Below are 23,309 nucleotides of genomic sequence, written 5' to 3'. Positions count from 1 at the left end.
CGTGTAGATAAAAAAAACAAAAAAAACAGCATTATGACATATTTATTCATGTTTTTAAAACATTAAAAACAGGGGTAAGTGTATTGTAAGAATATGGGGAGCATATTTTGATAACATGTTTATGTAAGATTTCAGGGACCTTCTATTTCAATCGAACAATATCCTCATCAAATAATGCTTCCACTGCAAAATAATTTTATTATATTTCACCACTACTCACCCCATGTATACTGTAAGAATAAGGGGATCATAATTTGATACTGTAATATAATATCTGTATATAAGATTTCAGGGGTAGCATATTTCGATAGACCAAAATCCTCTATCAAATCATGCTCTCTGCCATTGATTCGTGCTACGGTAGCATTTTTCGACAAGGTAGCGTACTGTGCTGCAGATGGGCACAATAGCGACTAGCTCAGTATGTCGGCTTCAAGCAAGCCTCTGACACTGTGGGCCGCTGTCATCCTGGGTCAAAGAGCAGATCAACTGACACACAGCTGCCCCCATCTCACCAAGACCCTCAGGCAACAACTGCCCACACTCAATATGGCCTCTAAAAGCATCAAAATCTGCACACATACGAACACCTCCTTAAGGTGATCCCTCTGTGTCCTTTGGGCCCATTAGGCTCCAACCGCTAAACCTGCCTATTGATCTGCTTGGCTCGCTGCTGTTGGCTGCCGAAGCTCTGGTCTCCTGTGGGACACGCCCCCGTGACTCAGTGACATCACACTGAGACACCTGACATAAAGCAGGCATCTCCATCATGAGCCAAACATCACACGTCACATGAGAAAACATCAACATTACTTTTAGAAAAAGACGAGGATATCCAGGCACACGTCGGACACCCTGATGAAGGCCTGTTGGAGGCCGATATGCGTTGGTGGTTTTTAAACATGATTTAGCCCCATTAATGAAGGTTGTTTTTTTTTTACTTCAAAGGTCCTACCTGCGTGCCTGGGCATCCACTTCTTTTCTACAAGCTCTGTCCCTCTTCCTGAGCACCTGTGGAGATTTTAATTCTACACACCGGATGCGCTCCTAAACCATCCTTCTTTGATCTACAGTACATTGCTTTCTTGGGCAGTCTGAGACCAGCATGGCACGCAGGTTTTGTTCCAAGCAAAGTCCCAACTCGATTCAGATTCGAAACAAACAAAATGTGGTAAAACACGTTCTGACACTTTACGTCTGTGTTGAACAGAGACCGCAAACACTGCCCGGCACACATCTCAAATATATGAATAACTCACACTGAACACATCCCATTGTTGTAGATGTGCCCTAACCTTCGGAGTAGAATATATTTTGTAGTTTTGTGTTTACAGGGAATATAATATAAAATAAGCAATTCAGCCTGATATTGTCCTACGGTTAGACAGCGAGAACAACGACCTGATAGCATGGATGAGGTCCCTGAGGGAACGTGTTTCCAGATGGATTGGTTCATTAACTGATACCATCTTTATTTGCCAGCCTTCTTTTGAGCCCACCAACCCAGCGTCTTCACTGACACAATACGACAACACGCGGATAACTTTTCCACACATGTATTCTCACTCCGTGTTAGTGCTAGGCCTGCATAAATAAGCCATGTGATCTGGGATGAAAAGCCCTTACCCATGCCAGACAGTGAAATTAGACAAAACTATTTTCGGGGGGGCCCGCCATATGGAGAGTCAAAACCTTTTATCAAGCCGAAATTGTCAAATTTACCAGCCGTCTAGTCTGCTCAGCCCGTATCAAATGTCTTGTCCAATTACATTATAGCGCAAGGTTGCCACGCCCGCCATTTTGTCTGTCCGAGGCTTTAGCGGTGGCTTACACTGCTGTTTCACCCTCCTCTTAATCAGATACACAGCTAGGCAGGGCGGCGGGACTCACGCTAACGTGACACCCCTTCAGTCACCGACGGTGAACCCCAACTGACGCAGGCACCCACAGAACAGACACCTTGCACTGGGATAAACAACTGACCATGCGACGCCCCAGTGTTAGAGACTTTTGAGGTAGTCTTGTTCTCACAGTAAGTGAGGTTCTCTTTTCGGTAGCGCCTTAGACAAACAGAAAATATATTTAACATTTACCAGTAAATCGCATGAAAGTGCTTTTGGCCCACAATCTCCTAACAAAAATGTTTTGTAGGGTGTATTTACAATACTGCTCAGTGCAGCGCTCTCAAGAATATCCAGATGAAATCTCAAGCTGGTGCAGAATTTGGGATTACAAAACTCAATGCATAATTTCTTACAAGTTATATCATATTCCGCTGTTCCAGCTTGGGATAAGACTTATCTAAATTATGAACCTGTCATTCATATGTCTCCTCCATTTCTTGGCCTAGTACATGAACCTACGCTAACCACTTCAAATAACTTCCCCACAATATACTGATCGGGTTACAACCACTTCACTACAAACTACAGGAGCAGCCTGGCTACATAATGCCTGCGCTACATCCAGAGAGAGAGAGAGAGAGAGAGAGAGAGAGAGAGAGAGATGGGAGAGAGAGAGAGAGAGAGAGAGAGAGAGAGAGAGAGAGAGAGAGAGAGAGAGAGAGGGATGGGAGAGAGAGATGGGAGAGAAGACAGGGAGAGGGGGAGAGTGAGAGACAGGATGAGAGAATGGGAGAGAAAATAGGGAAGGGGGAGAGAGAGAGGGGAGAGAAGAGAGGGAGTGAGAGAGAGAGAGAGAGAGAGAGAGAGAGAGAGAGAAGGAGAGAGAGGGAGATAGAGAGTGAGAGAGAGAGACAGGATGAGAGAAAGGGAGAGAAAATAGGGAGGGGGGAGAGAGAGGGGGAGAGAAGAGAGGGAGTGAGAGAGAGAGAGGGAGATAGAGAGTGAGAGAGACAGGGAGAGAGTGAGTGGGAGTGAGAGAGTGTCTGTGTAACTAGGTGTGGTTATTACTCTTTCAGATACACCGCATGACTCATAGTTCTTATTACAATGAGCACAACTTCTCAGAGGAAGAGCTGACTGTGAAAGTACATCATCTGGTACTTGGGGGGGGTGGAGGGGGGGGGGGGGGCAGGGGGGGTTGAAGAAGGGTTAGGGGTAGAGATGTTTGTGGGGGGTCGAGGGTGGTTGGTGTCTCAGCCAACAAGCAGATCTCAGTCTAGCCATAGGACATTCCCTTGGCTTTAGCCAACCGTGTGTGTGTGTGTGTGTGTGTGTGTGTGTGTGAGAGAGAGAGAGAGAGAGAGAGAGAGAGAGAGAGAGAGAGATGGAGAGATCAGAGGGGGTCCCCTTCACTGTCAAACATGCAGTGTGTAATGGTGTGTGGCCCGGTGGACAGGAAGAGCCCTGCGGTCCAGTTCTGAATCTTCCCTTTGACGCTGACCTCCGGACGCCCCCGGGGGACTCTGGGAGCAGACTGCTCCACTCTGCCCACAACTCATTTGTTCCCGTCAATTTTTCACTTTGAAAAGTGGACGGGTCCGACCATCTCTGTTAACTGAGACGAATGGCTTTTGAATTGACAAAAACAGGAAGGAACTCAACCCAAAGGAGGCCTCATCTATAACTATTTCAACTAAAGATTCATTGAAAATATATCGCTGGCAAAATGGCAAAATGTGTTATCTAGCTCAACCTCCGCCCTCTTGGCATGTTACATCAGACATCAGGCCACAGCTCAAGCCTGTCTTGGCATTCATAGACCCTGTCCTGGGTACTAGGGGCGTTCTCTCTATGCCCACAAACTGGGAATGGTAATGATAACAAATTGCTGAACTTTAAAGAGAATTTATCAAAGTGCTGATTGACTATGGAAGTCTGTGCCAGCAAAGACCGCAGGATCATCAAAGACCCCAGTAAACCTCAATCACGGCCCGTTTCAGATGCAACGTTCAAACAATACTGTACACATTTGCACGTTCACGCACCATACACTTTTCACACAGCATATTTTTCTATTGTATCGTACTGTACTGATTTACTATTACCAGTGTTGTAGTACTCAGGACCTAGTCTCTCTTGAGACTCAAATATCATGTTGAATCGCTGCTCTCCGCATACTACACACTCGCGAAAGTCGCGAAAGTCGTTACTGATTGGTGTCACCGGGATTCCGTGCTACCAAAGAATTGCCAGGATTTGAACACCAGGTTTTTGCATGAAGTGTCCCAGACACAGTAACGTAGTTAGCCATAGTATATATATATATATATATATATATATATATATATATATATATATATATATAGTGTTTCAACGAAGGAATTCTCATGGGTCTGGCGCCGGTGAGACTACTCAGGTAACGACCTCATTTTGATTTGGTCTTGGTCTCGGACAAAAAGGACTCAGGATTTTATTTCAAGACCGGTCAAGACCACAACTGAGGGAATCTCACTCTATTGCCTGTGCATTGTCTCATTTATTTGTTGTCTAATTCATGTAAAACCCCCTGCTTCAAATGTAATCAATAACTTGTCAATCGATCAATTGGAGGAGTTACTATGGTTTGCATGTTCCATGTTTTATCAGAAGTGTGTCATGGAGTGTGGGACCTGCACTGGTCTGGTCTTGACTCACTCCCGGCCTGCCTTGGTCCTGGTCTTGACTCGGTCTCACCCCCCTCAAGTCTTGGTCTCGGTTTAGGTGGTCTTGACTACAATACTATTACGACTATTTCACTGTTTTTATTAGTATTTTACTACTGTTTTTATTACTATTATCTTGTATGTTATTCTGTTGCTACTGCAAGGCCGAGGAGCCAGAACATAAGAATTTGACTCTCTTATAATGGTGTAATGGATGTAACTAATAAAAGAATCTTGAATCTCTTAAATCTTGATTGACAAAGTCTGAGAGGCTGGTTTGTCTCAAACCAGGAACAAGACTTGACATTGAATGAGCATTTGAGGGACACTAAATCCATGCCACACTATCTCCCAGACATCCCCCTCAGGTCCTTCAGAACTTCGACCAGTCTCTCTGACTATACAGTAGCTCGCGTGTCAGATACTGGCAGAGTGGAATAATGTGGGATTATGGAAGATTGGAACAGTGGAACTTCCCTGTATGGCAGATACATTTTTGTCTTTTCGTTTTTTTATGGCTTTATTTGCTTTATTTGTAGTGACTGTTTCGATTAGGTTGACAGGGTGCAGATCTGCAGCGTCTGTCCCCTCCCCCCTCTGTCCATGAAGGGCCCGGGGCTCAAAGCCATGAGGCAGCCAGAGGTTGGTCATGCGACGGGTCCCTTTAGGGGTGTCTGGTGCGTTGCCCGTCTAGAGCTTGACGTTAACGCCATGCCAGCATACACACCGGCACACCCTCCTCCCGCTTGCTCGGGGAAAAGTAATCCTCAAATAACGACGGGGAAATTTAATTTGCTTTTACGGAGGGCGTTGGGGTGGTGTGGAGGGGCTGGATTTATGACGATCAAACACAAACTGCAGTAATAGACACTCAGGGTCTGAACACATCTGCATTTGTTCCATATGAGAAGAGTCGTGCCCACGTAGCTTGACGAGCAGCAAATCCAAAATGCGCACGAGACTCCATAAAATAACCTTCAGAGAAAACTACTGTAGCCCTGCTGGCTCATATGAGTTTGAATAAAGGTCATTAATATGCCTAATAAATAATTCACTTCCATCCAGGCAAACAGGGGGTAGCGATGCCATTAAAGCCCCATGAAGCCCCATTTTGTCAACCAGCAGATCCCATACTAATCAAATCAAATCAAAATGTATTTCTATAGCGCATTTCATACACAGAGGCAACACAATGCACTTTATAGAGAGCAAAGGGGGGATGGACAAGGATCCTACCCCTACATACTAGAGGAGTAGAGAGCCTGTATAAAATAAAGAACACCACTGATGAGTTAAGACATTTATAGGACAAAATCTTTAGCACACAGGTGAAGATATAATCTATCTACTAGGCTGTCAGTGCTAGTGGCATAGCTTAGTGGGAGGAAGCCGATAGCATTCAGCTGCATAAAGAAGAAATACAACCTAATAGAAATTGCTCACATTAAAACCTAACTTCTGAGTGCTCTCTCTACTGATCCGTATGGTTATTGCCCCTATTGGACAATGGAGTGGTCATTCTGTTATCAAAGAAATATGCCGTCCTTATTTGAATCACCCTCCTCTGTCTGCAAAACTGCCTTTGAACTGTCGTGGGGGGTGAGGGATGAGTGTGTGTGTGTGTGTGTGTGTGTGTGTGTGTGTGTGTGTGTGTGTGTGTGTGTGTGTGTGTGGGACCGCCTGTGGGGGTGAGCTCAGGTCGAGCCAACGCACATACACTCTGTAACAGAGACACTCTTGGTGGGGATGACAGGCCGCTGTGTCACGGCGCAGCGCCCTGCCGATGTGGTCAGCGTGTGTGTGTGCGCGTGTGTGTGCGCGTGTGTGTATGTGCGTGCGAGCGTGTGAGCCTCCCTTTGTGCTGGATCCACCACCCACCTCAGACAGAGAGGCCCAGGGAAGAGCAGCCTAGCAGGGGGAGGACAGGGAAGTCCCCCCTGGGGGAGTGAAGGCCATGGGGGTTAAAGAGGAGGATGGGGGGGGGGGGTATGAGGGGGCACATGGTGTTGGCAAGGAGACAAGTGTTCTTTGAAGGGCCTGAGGATGACTCCGATCCCTCGAACCAGCCACATACACACTCACACGTGATGAAAACGCATAGCCTACATCTACCCCTATGTCAACCCCCAATTAAAGACTTATGATCCCCAATCATGACACTAATGCTACATGAGATTAGACCAACAACACATTATCTCCTTTCTTGTGGTTACTAAGTATATATTTTCTCATAAACTTCTAGAACCCAGAAAGAAGCTGTTAAGCGATAATAAAAGCGAATAAAAAGCTATTATTTAGATAGAGCTTCTTCTTCTTTTTCTTCCTCTGGCGTGAGCGGCCACAAAGAAGCAAAACAGAGATGCTGTTCGGCGTCGGGAAGCCATCGGAGTGGAATTCGCCCTGACCTTGAGCTTCCCAATGACTACTCCGGAGCCCGTGGGCATCTTAAATATCGCCGCACTGGAATATCGTGCGGCACGAAGAGTTCCTCTTCCCATGTTGTTCACACGCAACACGGGTGGAAGCCCGCAGGGGGAAGAACACGTATCGTGTTACGTCCTCAAAGCTCGAACCGGAGCTGTGGAACTGTGGAGAACTGCGAGGGGTTGGTGGGGGGTCAGATGACGGGGCGATTCCTTCATTCAAATTTGTGTGTGTGCGCTGTGTTGTGTGTTGGCATGGACCCCCCTCCCCCCCCCCCCCCCCCCCCCACCCCCCGAGCTTTCATTTCAGAGCACCAACCATGGAGAAGACCGAGTACCAGATCTCGCCAACTCTCTGGGCGCTGTTGCAGGTTCGGGAGTGACATCCCAGAGTAGCTGCCAAAAATCTGTCGGAAGAGAGGGAAGGACCCCCCACCCGATGGTACCCTCCCTCCTCATCTTCCTATCCTGTCTTTTTAACCCCGGCGTTGCTCGAAAATCGCTTTCAGTCTTTCATTGCGCGGGGACACTCTAATGCAGTCAACGGAGAAGGAGTAGGTCACCCTTTGAAGCCCCATGGTCACCAGGAGCACGGTGTCCCTCTCTGTTCAAGGTACGATACAAGCACTCCGCTCTGTTTGAAATGTCAGGAACGTCAACGTGTGAAGAAAGGCTATTGATGGAACAGAAAAGGTTCAGCCACACGCATTCAGACATCACTCACGTCCCCAAAACACACTTGTTCCAACGTCAGTCCTCTCGCTCTGTACGGACATCGCTCACGTCCCCGAACGCAAGTAACTCCACCTCCCTGAACACGGGGAGCATATATCAGTCTCTCTCTCTCACGCACACCACACACACGCACACTACACACACCACACAAGTGTCTACCACTGTCAACTCCAGACCAGGTATCGCCCCCCAGCGGGGTACCAGGCTCCATGGTGCGTCTGACTGGCTTGGTGTGGCGGCCTGGCTGCCTGGCTAATCAGAAGCAGCTGGCGCTGGTGTGTCGCCGGGCCGGGAGGGTCTGCTTAGCTTAGCTCGCACGCTTGCCGATTACACGACCCGTACGGCACACAGCACCAAATAACCACACAGAGGCTCGGTCCTAACCTGCCGCTTACCAACTACCTGTTGGAGTCGTCCGTGAGGCTGCTGGGTCTTGTGTCTGGGTAGACTGGGTTAGAGTCTTGTGTCTGGGTAGAGGGGGTTAGGGTCTTGTGTCTGGATAGACTGAGTTAGGGTCTTGTGTCTGGGTAGAGGGGGTTAGGGTCTTGTGTCTGGATAGACTGAGTTAGGGTCTTGTGTCTGGGTAGACTGAGTTAGGGTCTTGTGTCTGGGTAGAGGGGGTTAGGGTCTTGTGTCTGGGTAGACTGAATTAGGATCTTGTGTCTGGGTAGACTGGGTTAGGGTCTTGTGTCTGGGTAGACTGGGTTAGGGTCTTGTGTCTGGGTAGAGGGGGTTAGGGTCTTGTGTCTGGGTAGACTGGGTTAGGGTCTTGTGTCTGGGTAGACTGAGTTACGGTCTTGTGTCTGGGTAGACTGAGTTAGGGTCTTGTGTCTGGGTAGACTGAGTTAGGGTTAGGGGAGAGACAGGTTTAGTGCCTACGTGATACAACCCATTGCTACACTAAGCTGAGAGCAGTGAGCAATGTTTGACATGTGTGTAGCTTTGTGTCTGTTTGACATGTTGGCTATGTGTCTGTAGATTTGTTTGTTTGTCTGAAAGATGAAGATAAAGTACATTCGACACTCAGGGTCAGAAGCCCCTGTAGTGCAATGTCTAGTTAAGCTATCATTACAAAATCTGAAAAGCAAATAGTGTGACCTAACTGCGACCTCAACAATAAGCAAGACTAGACCTTCCTTCTGGAAAACAAAATGGCACATCACTCATCCATATTGCATGTTGTTGTTCTTTCCCCTAGTGTATTTGGGTTGCCTTTCGCTGACAGGCTTTGCAAAGCATAACAGAAAGGGGTTGGTGGCGAGGAGGGGGGGGTGGTGGTTGGGGGGGGGGGTCTAGTACACCAGGAAAGAGAAAAGCAGTGCTTGCCGCTGCCTGCTGCTTGCCGTCGACTGCATGCTTTTATTGAAGGTGCCATTAAACTCCAGGCTGGAATGCGAATCCCAGGAGGAGGGGGAACTTTTTTACAGAAGAAGAAAGCAAAGAGAAAACTGCCGCCAATGCTGAAACAATTAACACTGGTTGGAGGGGAGGGGCTTTACACTGCGAGGCGCGAGTGGTGGAGCGCCGACTCAACTGCGAAGGCTAACAAGTGCTAGCTGCTATTAAAAAAAGACACAGGACACGACGAGAGAGAAGCATCGTCGGGGGGGGGGGGGGGGGGGGGGGACGACGGGGGGGGGGTAACGGTACGGGGGAAGGTGAAACCCAGTAGGCCGGCCGCCGCAAGGACACAGACGTACAAACCAGTTCAACGGAAGCCATTGCCATGGAGAGATAAGTTAGCATATTGTCTTGTGGGGTGAAGTGACCCTCCTTCTAGAGAGATGCGTGGCTCATCTATGGGTTGGCACTGGGCATGTTCTGTAGTAGCCTCCCCCACTGCACCCCCCCCCCCCCTCCTTGACCGAGGAGGGGACCTTGGAGAGTATCCTGGAGCTACGGTCCATCTCTCCCCCTGAGCTTCCGATCCATCAACTCCCACCAGACGAATAAATGAAGTGAGGACTGTGAAAAAGACATTACGATTGGATTTGTCCCCGCTGGCGAAAAGGCCATTCCTTAGTCATGACTGCAGCAGGGGTCAGCAGGGTCAGCGGCCATGAGAAGCCACTCAAGACAGAGATAGAAGAACGCTTGGCCTTAAAACATGAGGTGCTCCAAGCCTGGGATGACAGAAGTATGAAAGCTGTGTATCACGATAGTGTAAATAATAACACTGTTATAGCGACATGTTTCCACAGCTCCCGTGCGTATAACATCGTGTATAACACTGTTTAAAACCATACTGCCCCCGGACAACCACAGCTACAGCGTTGGGAGCAGCTCCGGTGGTGCGTTAGGTAACATGGCAGCGATGCCACAGCTTCTTGGTCTGAACACATGCACTGAGGTTGAGAGCTGAGGGATGCACGTGTGTGTGTGTGTGTGTGTGTGTGTGTGTGTGTGTGTGTGTGTTACATTATAGGCCTAATCTTAATGTTAAGGGTAAAAGGTAGAGGATAAGAGCCATTTTTCCAGCTTCAGAACAAAGTGAAGCGAAGCAGGCTTGGTTTCGCATACGATGTGCTTCGTTTGGTGTAAAATGTCGTCATAATTTGATTTTTGCCCTTCACAGAAAGACGGAAAGCAAAAAAAAGTACACATGATTGAGATTGAGAACAGAGGCTGACATAATTACAAGAACCTCATTATGGTTTATATTTCCAGTACTGCCGACTCGTAAATACCCACATACAGTATCACCACTTTACCCCCACAACCGATAAATCACGTGATTGATTAACCCCTTATTTACATTCAAGAGGGTGGTGGTTTTCAGATCCCTTACAAGCATAACATTTTAATCAATACTGTCAGAATATTTTTCCTTGTCCACTGATTGCATTAGACTCTTGACTCTGAGGTAGCTATCCTACTAGCTGGTGTTTATCTGCTAATGCTGAACAAGAGTGATGCACTTCTGTGCAACTTTGCAATAGGCCTCTTGTCCTGTTGTAATAAGGTCATTTTGTCCATAGTATAGTATACCCTATAGTCATATATCGCCTTTCCAATGTTATCATTGTGTACCTGAAATGATGTAGTAAATGGACCAAGGGGTGCTGAAACTACAATAAAATACAACTTGAAATGTGAAATATGCTTATAGCCCTTACTGTGCAGGGTACAGAGATTATTATGCAAACTGAATGCAAACACTGACTTGCTGCTGAATGTGATTCTACTGACCTGACGATATTGGTCTCCTAGAGGTAGCCTACCATGCATGGCAAATTCACTATCCTAATTTCAGACAATCTTCCATAATCTGTAGTTTGACCAACATGCAAAGAATAAGTGTTTCCATCTGGTGGCGGAAACTGGTCATTTCAGTAAATTCTGAACAGCCTGAAACGTAGATCTATCCTATATCACGCATATTCGAATCCATATAACATAGGCAGAGTATCAGCCTATAACAACATGATCTAAAAAGTTATCTTAATACCCAATATACCACATACCCCTACCCCATCACTAGTGGCAGGTGGAATAAACTATCATTGTGAACTATTAATCCTGAAAGGCACCTCACGAATGTGATCATAAATGTGTTCATAATGATTCTGCAGTGCCTTAGGCTTGCGGTGACAATGCATCCAGGCCCGCATCTCAGGAGCCTTGCAGTCAGAGACGCCACCCACTCGTCAGTAACCTCTCAGCGCAGCTATGTATAGCTGTTAGATGCCGCTCTTTCTGCGGGGCGTAGTGGTGAATCAGCTGTCCTCGTCATTCATGCGCCCCCTCATTATCAACACAACGGGCAGCAGGGAAGTTGGGGAGGGACAGTTAGTCTGACGCAGGTCTCTAAAACAGCACAGGAACCAGCCTCATCTCTGCACACAGCCCATAGCCCATAGCCTACTAATGGATATAATAAATAACAGTGAAGAGAAATTGGACGTCCAGGTCAAAATGCCATTTTCTTCAGAATAGCAGAGATACTGTGCAAGAAATAGTTCATGATTATGATAGTATAAGTGTCCAGTAAAAAAAAAAGAAAATAAAGATGAGGCGACCTGTTCCTGTCCCTAACTCACCTGTCCCGGCGTCTGAATCAGCACGGTGTTATTCGCATATGCAATGTATTTATCAATAATTTATCAATAGGCCTAAATGATTATCTTCCTGCCCTATTCTAGTAGATAGGCCTACCAGCTCTCCTCATCATCGTGAGGGGCCATTGCAGTCTAGTCAGTTCATCTCAGGACCAATTAGCCTACGTGCAGTCTATTCTGTTTTATAAGACATGTTCAGTAAAATTCTCACGTGCAATTACAATCCAAAAAGGAGAACTTTTACCTGGTGGACAGTTGCACTCAGGTGTCACTTCTCGGGCAATCCGAATCTTAGCGAAATTTTCATAGGAACGCTGAAAGAAACACAAACGACATTGTTAATTATAACTCATAGGCTAGTTTACTTGAGAGCCTATAACTAAGCCACGTTTTGGGTCGTGGGCTATTTCATCAAGCACACATTTTTATCAGGTAGGCCTAAATAAATGCGTAGTTGCATTTATTTTCACATGTCGTTACCGCACTAGGCTACGCGCGCATTCTTACCTGCGACAGCAGCTCGTTCACTCTTTCTTCTATCAGTGACTTAAAGTGATCCAGAGAGAAGCCGGGAGCCCGGGGAATGACGTGCTCGCCATACCTGGTTTCCAAATCCACAACCCGCTCCTTAATCTCTGATGTCTGAACACTCAACAAGATGCAAACGGCTATGGATGCCACGGGCAATAAAGAGCGGATCACATCAAACACAGTTGTGCGGCAAGGTTGCCGCTTGTGAGATGTCACTTCTCTCTCCATCTTCCCTGGGCACTTGTGTTCTCCTATCGCCTCCTCAGCCGACATAACTACCTCTAAACCACGCAATACTGAACGTAATCTGCATGTACAGTAGCCTGGGTTTAAAAAAAAAAATGTGAGTAGCCTATGGCTCAAGTAGCCTAGGTATGGCTATGCCGATGTGAACGCGGTGAGGTGAGCTGGTGCAGCGGAGTCTCCGATCAAAGACCGCTCAGAGCCGCGCCGCAAGGCAAGACAACCTGTGACAGACGCCACCACGGCTTGCAACCGAAATCCTAGAAAAGTTGTCGCACTAGTGGCGAGATATAATCCTTGCCTCCGAAGGCTATAGCCTACTGCTATCTAATCGTGAAAGTCAAACGGGAAGGTTGTATTCTAGCCCAGTGAGGGCAGAAGCCGCACTTGAGGAGCGTCTGTGTGTGTGCGTACAGCGCGCGGCACGCTTGTTCTTCACTGCAACACGCCTCCGAGTCTGGCCCGTCTCATTAACATATTTTCTGACACGCACGTTGGCTCCGACTCAAGACATTGCAAATTCACATTCCAATGACAATATATTTGTGTGTGGGAATACACTAAGGTCTAGTTTATCTCTACCGTTAGGTAGGCTAACTGATGCTAGTCATGCAGCCCGATGTGGTGCCCAATGTTTTACGCAGGACATTAAAAGACATTCAAACCACACAAAACATTCAAAGGTAGCGGTGGTCAAAAGTCAATCAATTATTCCGACATAAGCATGCCATTTGGGTTTCCCTGCCTCGGAAAACATAGACCTAGCCTACAGTAGCTATGTAACATTGCCTACAGCATAAGCAATGTGCAGCAATAGGATAGAACTAGTGTATTGCCTATAGGCAATTATGATCTCGTTAGACGTTCTGATGTGGACTGACTCACACAGGCGGGTGAGACGCTGTCTCCCTGAGTCAAAATCTAGTCTAGCATATGGCTGGACCATATGGTTGTGCGAAATTGTTGACAATTTGCATAAATCTGCATAACCTCATCCTGCCGACCAATGGTGTTGTAGCCTAATTTGTACTTGACGGACCATGAGAACCAGAGTGGTGGTAACTTCCTTTACGCATGAATGCTTGTCTCACTGCAGTTATGTTCTTTGAAAACATGGTGGATCTGAATAAAAAAGATAATCCTAGGCTACGTGAAATGCTTACATTTCTGTCAATTCTCTTATCATTATCGGATAACCAGAGGCACCAATCTCTCTTCCTTTCTGGACTCTGTTACTCCTGCTAATATTACATTCACTATCGCGTCTCCCTCCGGCAACATCTCTGCTCTACTTTTCTTTGAGTTGGGTTCTAGCTGGCCTCTGCTGCCCCTTAGTGCCTAGCAGGCAACACTGCAACACAGCGCCTGTCATTCCTGCGGCTTTAATTTGATTTTAAACAAATTACATTTAGCCTACACAATTTATTGCACAAAGTGGCTAGTTCACTGAGAACAGCCGTGGGAGGGGCGCTCATTAGCGCGTATCAGTAATAGAGATAGGACCCAAATGCAGGCCAAGAATGTTCAGACTTTATTCTCAAATGAAATAAACATCCAAAACATAGGCCTACATGTAACAACAAGCCCACACTGAACAAACACAAGACATAACAAATAATAATATCCACGTAGGTTATCATCCAGTTATCATGTGACTTTACCATGCTTGGTTCCCAGAGGACACGGTTAGAAGCGATGAGGCCAGGATGGTGTTTGCTATGGCTGGCTATACTCAGTCTCCACTGACGTATCTTCGTGTTCAGCAGCGCTACACCAACAGACATCAACATCGTTCAGTGGGAAAGACTCCTTCCCACTAATTATGAAAGCGCCTCCGACGGAGACCCTGCCTCCAGTGGGCGTCAGGTGATTGTGGAACCCTCATCTCAGACTGTCCCTTTAAACCTTCGTCCTTATGTGTAGAGACGGATGCGCTGACACCACTAGACGTCACGCTGGTGGACAGGTGGGAGGCCCTCTTCACCTGGACACAGTCCGAGCTGGAAGCGGCCATTCCAGAAAAGACCCCTTTCCACGTCTTGCGAAAGCGCCTCCGACTGAGATGAAGCTCCACGTTCCGCTTCCAGTCGTCCTCAGGTAACAGCGTAACGTTCAGCTCAGGTTTTTCCTTTGAACTTTTGACCTTTGGTGTGGAGAACGACTCTGTACAGTACCTTTTTCTACTCACCTCTCCTTTGTGAAACCACTGAAGATTACTGAGCAACAGGCAGAGATGAGACGGTCTCTCTCTCTCCAGATTTAAGGGGCTCCAGGGGAGAGATGGAGGGGGGAGAGAGCACCCCGAACCGCGGCCGGACAGAAGAGGAGGTGCCGTCAGTCAGAGAGAAGGAAGGTGAGACGGATTGACGCTGTACTCTGGTCAATGAGCTTCAGCCTGTCCATCCGTACTGAAGAGATTGTGTGTGTGTGTATGTGCTCATCAGAGTGCAGCGAGCGCGTTGTCTGTGAGGGAGTGTTCAGAAGCTCCACGAGCAGGAAGAGAGTCAGGTGGAGACTGATGGAGCGAGCCACCTCAGATGACTCACTTCTACCTGGGGTTGGCTACTGTATTCACTCTCAGGTGAAATATTCACAACACAGATACTGTTTTGTTTTTTTAGCGAGTTATACTGTAGGAGTGCAAATTGATGTTATGGAAAAATCTGATGCTCATCATAATTGCTAACCGGCCACCTCTGTTCCCCAGGTGAGAGGGACGGACTCCGCCCCCACTCCGTTGGGAGCCTGTGATTGGCTTCTGTGACGGGGGGGCCACGTGGCGGACCTGCAGCAGTACACGCCCCTGGGCGGGGTCTTCTTCCGCCTCCCACCCCAGGCTTAGCAGCTGAGTGTCTGGGAGATCAGAGAGCTCAGGAGAGTAGAACACCGACACTCCATCTTTAAATGTTACATTCCTTCTCTCTTAAGAGATCAGAGGGATACATACTTTCCCTGGAATGTACTACTGGAGAATATTTCAAAAACTCATCGGATCTACACAAATTACCTATTTTTGATTCATAATGGTGAAAGGTGACACATGTGCACCCCTGTAGCCCAGCCTACATGACAGACACCTAGCCCAGCCTACATGACAGACACCTAGCCCAGCCTACATGACACCTAGCCCAGCCTACATGCCAGACACCTAGCCCAGCCTACATGACAGACACCTAGCCCAGCCTACATGACAGACACCTAGCCCAGCCTACATGACAGACACCTAGCCCAGCCTACATGACAGACACCTAGCCCAGCCTACATGACAGACACCTAGCCCAGCCTACATGACAGACACCTAGCCCAGTCTACATGACAGACACCTAGCCCAGCCTACATGACAGCCACCTAGCCCAGCCTACATGACAGACACCTAGCCCAGTCTACATGACACCTAGCCCAGTCTACATGACAGACACCTAGCCCAGCCTACATGACAGACACCTAGCCCAGCCTACATGAGACACCTAGCCCAGTCTACATGACAGACACCTAGCCCAGTCTACATGACAGACACCTAGCCCAGTCTACATGACAGACACCTAGCCCAGTCTACATGACAGACACCTAGCCCAGTCTACATGACAGACACCTAGCCCAGCCTACATGACAGCCACCTGTACATGTGACCTGGAATTCTAGGCAGTATCTTTAGAAATATGAATAACGACACTAAACCTACTCCTACTTTAATAAAGAAACAATTATGACAGGTGCAATGTAATAACATGAGTGGTGTCCACTGAGTAATTGCAGTCTTTCTGGACTGTGAAGAGGGAAAATCCAGATATTCACACAAGTTTGTGATGAATGACAGGTTGAATGACAATAGCGATCCTTTGTGAAGAATTATCAGAATCAGAATTCACTTTAATGGGGAAGTACATCCATAGGAGGGAGATATTCCTCCCAGTCATGGTACCCAGTTTAAACCTGGTTTCCAGGGGGTCCCTTAGGATTCCTCCCTTGTTGGATGTGTGAACTCCTTCTGTCCTCTGTGTTGATTTGGTTTCCTGAGAGCGTCACTTCGGAGCACTGGCTTCCTGAGGGCGTCAATTCATGGAGACTCTTGGTGATGGTGACCGTAGTCTTCCCACCAGCTGCGTCTGTAAAGGAGATCTTCTTGAGAAGTCCCACCCCCAGGGTCTCTGCTCCCAGCACATTGATGATAGTTTGCAGACGATTGCTAAAGAATGGAGGAGCCGAGAGCAGCGCTGTTAGGATGATGCTCAAAAGCCGTGGCAAGTGAAATGCAACTTTATTGAAGGGACATTAGGAAAAAGCTTATCGTTCATGAGTCGTTCCATACTCATATTAGGTGGCTAACATTTGGTTCTCAGCTCTCACCGTGACTGTTCGATATGGATGACTGACTCTTCCCCCTCTATCTGATCCATGTGCTCCAGTTCCTTCATGGAGAGTTTCTGCACTATCCCAACACCGATGCTGTCCCCCAACACGTTTACACAGGTGTTGCAACGATCTCTGATGGAGGCAAACACAGACAACACATTAGACTGAACAAAATGTAGCGTGGGGGCTCACGGAAATCTGTGTTCTATGATCCCTGGCACGTACTGTATCCAATTAAAACGTTAACATTTTTTATAGTTTAAAACAAAAGAAGCTTTGCGAGGCCAGAGGCCCTAGGCATTTGCATACTCTGCCTACATTAGACACCAGCGCTGCACTCACAACAGCCATTCCACGGCAATCAGCAGGGCGGCATCCCGCACAGGCAGGTCCACGGCAGTCAGGACCAGCAGCGTGGTCACGGCACCGGCCGTCGGGATCCCTGCTACTCTTACACTAGCAGCTGCTGCAGTTACACTGCCGGGAAAACAGGGATATTAGTCGACCGATTTGCCGATGACAGCTGCAGCCATGACTAAAGACAAATAAGTATTGTCTTAGTGTTTGTTTGTTTGTTTGTTTGTCATTGTCCGGTCTTAAAAATGCAGATTACGAGATATGTTTGCTATGCTTGGAGACAGATGATTTAGAAAAGCAGCCCCCAGTAGCTCTTACGCAATGACAATGATCTGGCCCAGGTCGAGATGGATGTGATTTAGCTGGGCGATAAACAGCGCAGCAACAGCCTCATACAGGGCTGTGCCGTCCATGTTGACCGTGGCCCCCATGGGCAGCATGAAGCGAGTGATTCTCTTGTCAATCATGTTGACCTCCTCGGCACAGCGGAAAGTCACAGGTAACGTAGCAGAGCTGAGAGACAAATGAGGAGGGTAGGAGTTTGTTACAAACAGATTCAGTATCATCCCTAGGATCTCCCCAAATTAGCCCCAAAAAAAGGTTAAAGGAGTAGTAAAGGGAAAAATCATGTTTAGCCCTGTTTTAATGTTACTTATGATCATATACAATGGTTCAGATCAAAAAGTTGACAAAACTAGCACTTTTGAGAAAGTCTGATAATTGCTCTACCACTGTTTTAGTCATACAATGGATGTGGGTGGGCACCGTGAAAAATCATTCAAAAAACATGTTAAACTCTCAATTTCAAAGACAAGAAACTCACGAGGTGTTAGTTGGCGTTCTGACATATAATTCGCCATAAAGTAAGATTCTAGTTCATCTGGAAAGGCTTTTTAAAATATTTAGCATAGAACTATTTAGTCGCAGCACATACGTGTGTAAACTTCCACTTGAACAATAACAATAGCTACGGTAAGTAGTTCCGTTTCCTTAATCCCCTCTGCGGATTGATCTACACATCTACAACGGTCGCGTCAATACAAGTCAATGGATTTCATAAAATGATCAATAAAACCCTACAGGATTCATACTTTGCGGCAAATTTGATGTCAGAACACCAACGGACACCAATTACCCCCTCGGTGAGCTTCTTGTCTTTGAAATCGAGAGTTTAATACGTTTTTTAATGATTTTTCACGGTGCCCACCCACATTCATTGTATGACCTAAACGGTGGTAGAGCAATTATCAACATTCTCAAAAGTGCTAGTTTGATCTGAACCATTGTATATGATCATAAGTAAGCTTAAAACAGGGCTAAACATGATTTTTCCCTTTACTACTCCTTCAAATGAAAAAATAAAAAATAAAAACCTTGACAAGTATCTATGGTGTAGCTGAAGGGTTATCTGCACTATTTTTCCACACCTCAGAGTTGATTATACCTGATATATAATAAGCATTAATTTGTGCTTCAATAGTGTTAAAATTCTCAGGTGATTTATGTCTAACCTTGATGAGATTAGAAGAGCTGTCACCAATGCCGGCACCGCACCCCAAATAATACGGTATGGGTTCTTTCTCACGAAAGTGAAGTAGACCAACGGCATGACCACTGAGGCATGAATGAGAAGCCTGCAGTTCAGAAAGGAGAACATTTTGGAATTTAGATTTTGATTACAGCATTAACACAAGCAGCCCAATCCACACCAATACAACTCTAGCAGTAGATTATGAAGACATATTTTATATGGAGTTAGACTAGAGTGCCGCTGGCAGATGTCTCGAAATAGAGAAGGCCACCTCCTGTGAGTGTGTGTGGCAGTGTGTTTGTGTGAGTGTGTGAGGCAGTGTATTTGTGCGAGTGTGTGTGTGTGCTCAGCACATAGTGCAGGAATTGAGGTCTTACCCCAACACAACTGTTATAATGAACATTCCGAGTTTCAAGATAATATCCCAGTCGTCCACTTCTATGATCTTGCTGGCAATCAGGAACATTACCCCCACTGGCATGTAGCTATAATTAAACAAATCAACATTATCACTTGAGAAGCCAAATGTTAACTGTTCATGTTTAGAGGAGTTACAGTGGTAAAGTATTAACATGAAAATAGATACATTTGTGGGCAGAAACTAGAATGTAAACATTGGTGGCGTTACTTCTGTTCCGAATTCCAACTGAGAAATGAAGGGTGCAGTGTGAATCCTTACCCCTGACCTTAAATTTAACCCTGGCTTAACAATATGTGTGTGAAAGGGTGACACTAGCATTGGGTTAACTAAAGTTAGCCCTGGGCTAAATATCTGCAGTGTGAAAACCCCTTATAAAAGTATGCAAGGGAGCTCAAACGGTCTTGCTTTCAGCAAACACACTTTTTGGATTGAACTGAACTAAAGAAGGCAGATAACTGTAACTTCTTACTTCATTACAATCTGAACCAAGCTTTTGGTAGCTTCATTAAGACAGAGAAAGAAATCAAACATTATTTTTCCTCTCTCTCCCATTTTGCCAATGACCAGGCCAAAGACCAGACAGAATGTGATCAGTCCCAATATATTCACTCCTGGGACTTTTTCACCCAGAACTCTGAGCTCAGTAGTGACATTCTGAAATGAGAGAGGAACACATCTTGTAATACAGTAAAACCACCATTAAAATAAACCAATGGATTTTGATCTTGGTCAGTAGCTTCCATCAACAGACATGTACTAAAAACCAAAAAAACTAGAAAATGTGCAAATAATGGCCGGGTTTCCCGAACGAGTTAAGAAGCTTCTTAACTCCAAAGTACTTCTTAACTCCCATGCAAAGGGTTGCTTAAGAAGGGTTCCTTAAGAAGGTTCTTTATTGGGAAACCCGGCGAATATCTGTTGTGGCCATCTGTGCATGTGAACTTGGCACTGTGTTTACCTCAAGCACGGTCAAATTTTCCATTAAAGACAACACAGATGTGTTGGTATCGGATTCAATGTCAAACTCCTTTCGGTAAGTCTTGAACTATAAAAAGAATATCATAAGGATTGGATTATCAAAGATCACATTACAAGAAAGTGCAAATGTAAAAAATCTTACCTGATAAGAACAAGCCTCAACCAGATTTGAGGGAACCATATTCCTGTGAATAAAAGGAATGAATGTCAAGTCCTTTCCTGCAACATGAACAATTGTTTGTTTTTTAAACCAACTGTTTGACATCCTTAAAAGCTGTAGTATGTAAGATTTAGATTTTAAACATTTCAATATTGCTATGATAAATAGAGAAGCCTAAGTGACTAAGCTCCTTAATAATTAAAATTATTATTTGTAAACCACTCAGCTACAGCAATTATAGAATTATTATTATTATATTACAATTATAAGAATTATTCTAATTTGGTGTTGGGTCAACACCAGTGTTAAGAAAACACTTTGAGTGAGGTTGCCTCCCATAGAGACATGGCCACTCCTGGTTTAGAGTGTGCACGTATGCTGATAACCAATCAGCAACACAGGACATTCTTCTATGGCCTTATGGGAGTGAGGACATGGCATAACGGGGAACGCAGACTGAATTTACACTGGCCCTGGCAGCCAAGAGCAGAGGGCCTACATGGGCCGCTCCCGGGGACCAATCACAGTGCTCTGTCCAAACTTGGTCAGGGACAGACAGGAGAGCATCTGTTCTGCATGTTTTTATATTGGGATGCCCTGGGTGGGTATAGAGACGGTATACCGTAAAGCCGTGAACCGCGGTATAAAATGTAAACGGTATTAGAACCGTGACATTCCCTGTGTTTACGGTATTACACACTAATGCGCTGCTGAAACTTCATTTCAAGTTCCTTGCAAGTTAATTTTGTAATTTAATATAAGCTTGCTATTAATAAACTGAGCTTAATTACAATAGTGTGTATTTTCCATCATGTGTTGCACTGTAGTTCCTTCAAAGTAAAATACTTGTTTTTTTTATGTGTGTTGGGGAGGTGAATGCCGTATACCGTGAAATACCGTAAACCGTACCGTGTTACTTGATACCGTACCGTAATGTAAAAATCCATACCGTCTCATCCCTAGGTGGGAACCCTTGTGAACATGGGGAGAACATGCAAACTCCACACAGAAAGGGCCAGGAGATACCCAATGTGAGTACTGAAAACCCTGGGGAGAGCTCACCCCAGTGCCGACAGCATCCCATGCGGGAATCGAACTCAGGACCTTCTTGCTGTGAGGCGACGTTGCAAAGCACTGTGCCACATTGGTGAGGTGAATACATGGCAAAGTATTTTCTTATCTCATATGTTGTTATTGGCATTGATATTGCATTTTTAGTTTCCCTGGCTTATCCACACTGTTTACAAAATAGGCAACACATCACTAAATGAGCCCAGGGGCCTCATTTATCATTGAGGTACGCCATATTTTACACGGTCTTTTTCGCGATTTCAGGCGTACGCCATTTTCCCCCCCCACATTGCGATTTATCAAGCCGAAAGGGCGAAAATTTAGTCGCCTTTCTCCGCGCTTTTGTAGGACACCTCTCAACTTGTCCTACCGATTTACACGGTGTTTTACGCCCTTTTTGAACACAGGGGGAACTGGCGACGCAGGTGTTGCGTCGGTGAATTACTATGTTTGACGGAGAGAATAAGAGCGACAGTTCATGAACGCACAATCATGTAGGCTAATAGCCCAATTCAGCACCAACATATATCGCTATGTAAGATTAGACGTGTCCTCTAACCGGCTCATTCATGGTCCGATATGGATTTGTTCCCCAAACTGAACCTATGCGCTGTCCCAAACCTTTCCGCGCTATATGTCACACACCTAATGCCATCAAACGGCAATAATTGACCAATTAGATTGTCAGTAATATGTGATCATGTGGACCTGTTTGCTGTTTGGTAAGCATATAAATGACAGTCCTCCTGTGCGTAATGCGCGCCTAAATGAATCCGGCGCTACTCGGCCTACTGGCCGAGATAGAACTCCAAAGAGGTGACGGCGATGGCGACTGCACCCACATAAGGGCACCATCAGTGAATGAATACGTCTATGTGAATCGCTAATATGTGCACACTATAAATACCCAAATCATATGTGACGCCGACATGCTCATCACAAGTGTAGTGGCACGGTGGCCTGGCTCCACGCATGACTCATTCATCCTGGCGCACAGCAGGGTAGGGACTAGACTGGAGGCAGGCGCTGCGCGTGACGGCTGGCTTGTTGGTGTGTGCATAGCCAAGATACATATTCTTTGTCTTATTTACTTTAATCTTTATTAGCATTTTCCATCCATACAACGACAATACAATAAAACATAAAAACTTACAATAACAGCTTATGGGTACTTCCATCCATGCAGCTTTTTTTTCTTACTCAAATATGACAATTTTAATATTAGTGGTATCATCACACTTCCTTCTATAATCCATCCATTTTCCCATCTCCCTTCAAACTTTCCTTCCTGCATCCTCAATGCATAAATAAATCTCATAAATCTCCTCCACAACACCCACCACTGCTCCTTGGTTGGGGGTTCCACCTTATACCAAGCCCTCATTATTGTCTTTTTACTAGCAACCAATAGTACTTTCACTAGGTATCTGTCCCCTCCTTGTACATCATTCTGTTATGTTTGCCAAGATGTATATTCAAAGCTGATAAGAATGAGAACCAGTCAAGACCCCACCACAAAATGAGGACCCAAGCCCTCAGCCCCCTCCCCGTCATGAGGTTTACCAGCGGGGCCAAAGGGCCCACACTGAGGTCATGCGCCAGCTATGAAGACACAAACAAGTAAGGTTCACATTTCTACCATTTTATTGTCTGTTGGTGGGTGACTGTGTGAGGTGTGTGAGTGCGTTTGTGAGTGAATGTGTGAGGTCCGTGAGTGTGGTAGTGAGTGACTGTGTGAGGTCCTTGAGTGTGGTAGTGAGTGACTGTGTGAGGTCCGTGAGTGTGGTAGTGAGTGACAGTGTGAGGTCCGTGACAGCATGTGTGAGGGAATGAAGTGCAGTGAGGATGTCCTGTTGGCTCTGGTGGTGTAGTGTGGTGACCTCCACCAACTGCTGCACAACT

The 23,309-nt window shown here is 46.1% G+C and overlaps 1 protein-coding gene across 1 annotated transcript in view; it reads right to left on the bottom strand.

Moving 5' to 3' along the window:
* Positions 1–12,521, bottom strand: part of LOC311320420 (uncharacterized protein) — a gene marked incomplete at its 5' end in the record, with an annotated part of 161,291 nt that extends 148,770 nt beyond the window's left edge. Inside the window, 2 exons of the mRNA XM_084452154.1 lie at positions 12,007–12,076; positions 12,270–12,521. Of these exons, the coding sequence (XP_084308280.1) occupies positions 12,007–12,076; positions 12,270–12,521 (322 nt within the window). The remainder of the gene's footprint in view (positions 1–12,006; positions 12,077–12,269) is intronic.
* Positions 12,522–23,309: the final 10,788 nt, after the last annotated feature.

The sequence above is a fragment of the Borostomias antarcticus genome, assembly GCF_949987555.1.
Source record: "Borostomias antarcticus genome assembly, chromosome: 17".
In the NCBI taxonomy this organism is placed as follows: domain Eukaryota; kingdom Metazoa; phylum Chordata; class Actinopteri; order Stomiiformes; family Stomiidae; genus Borostomias; species Borostomias antarcticus.
This window is presented reverse-complemented; position numbering and strand designations above follow the sequence as displayed.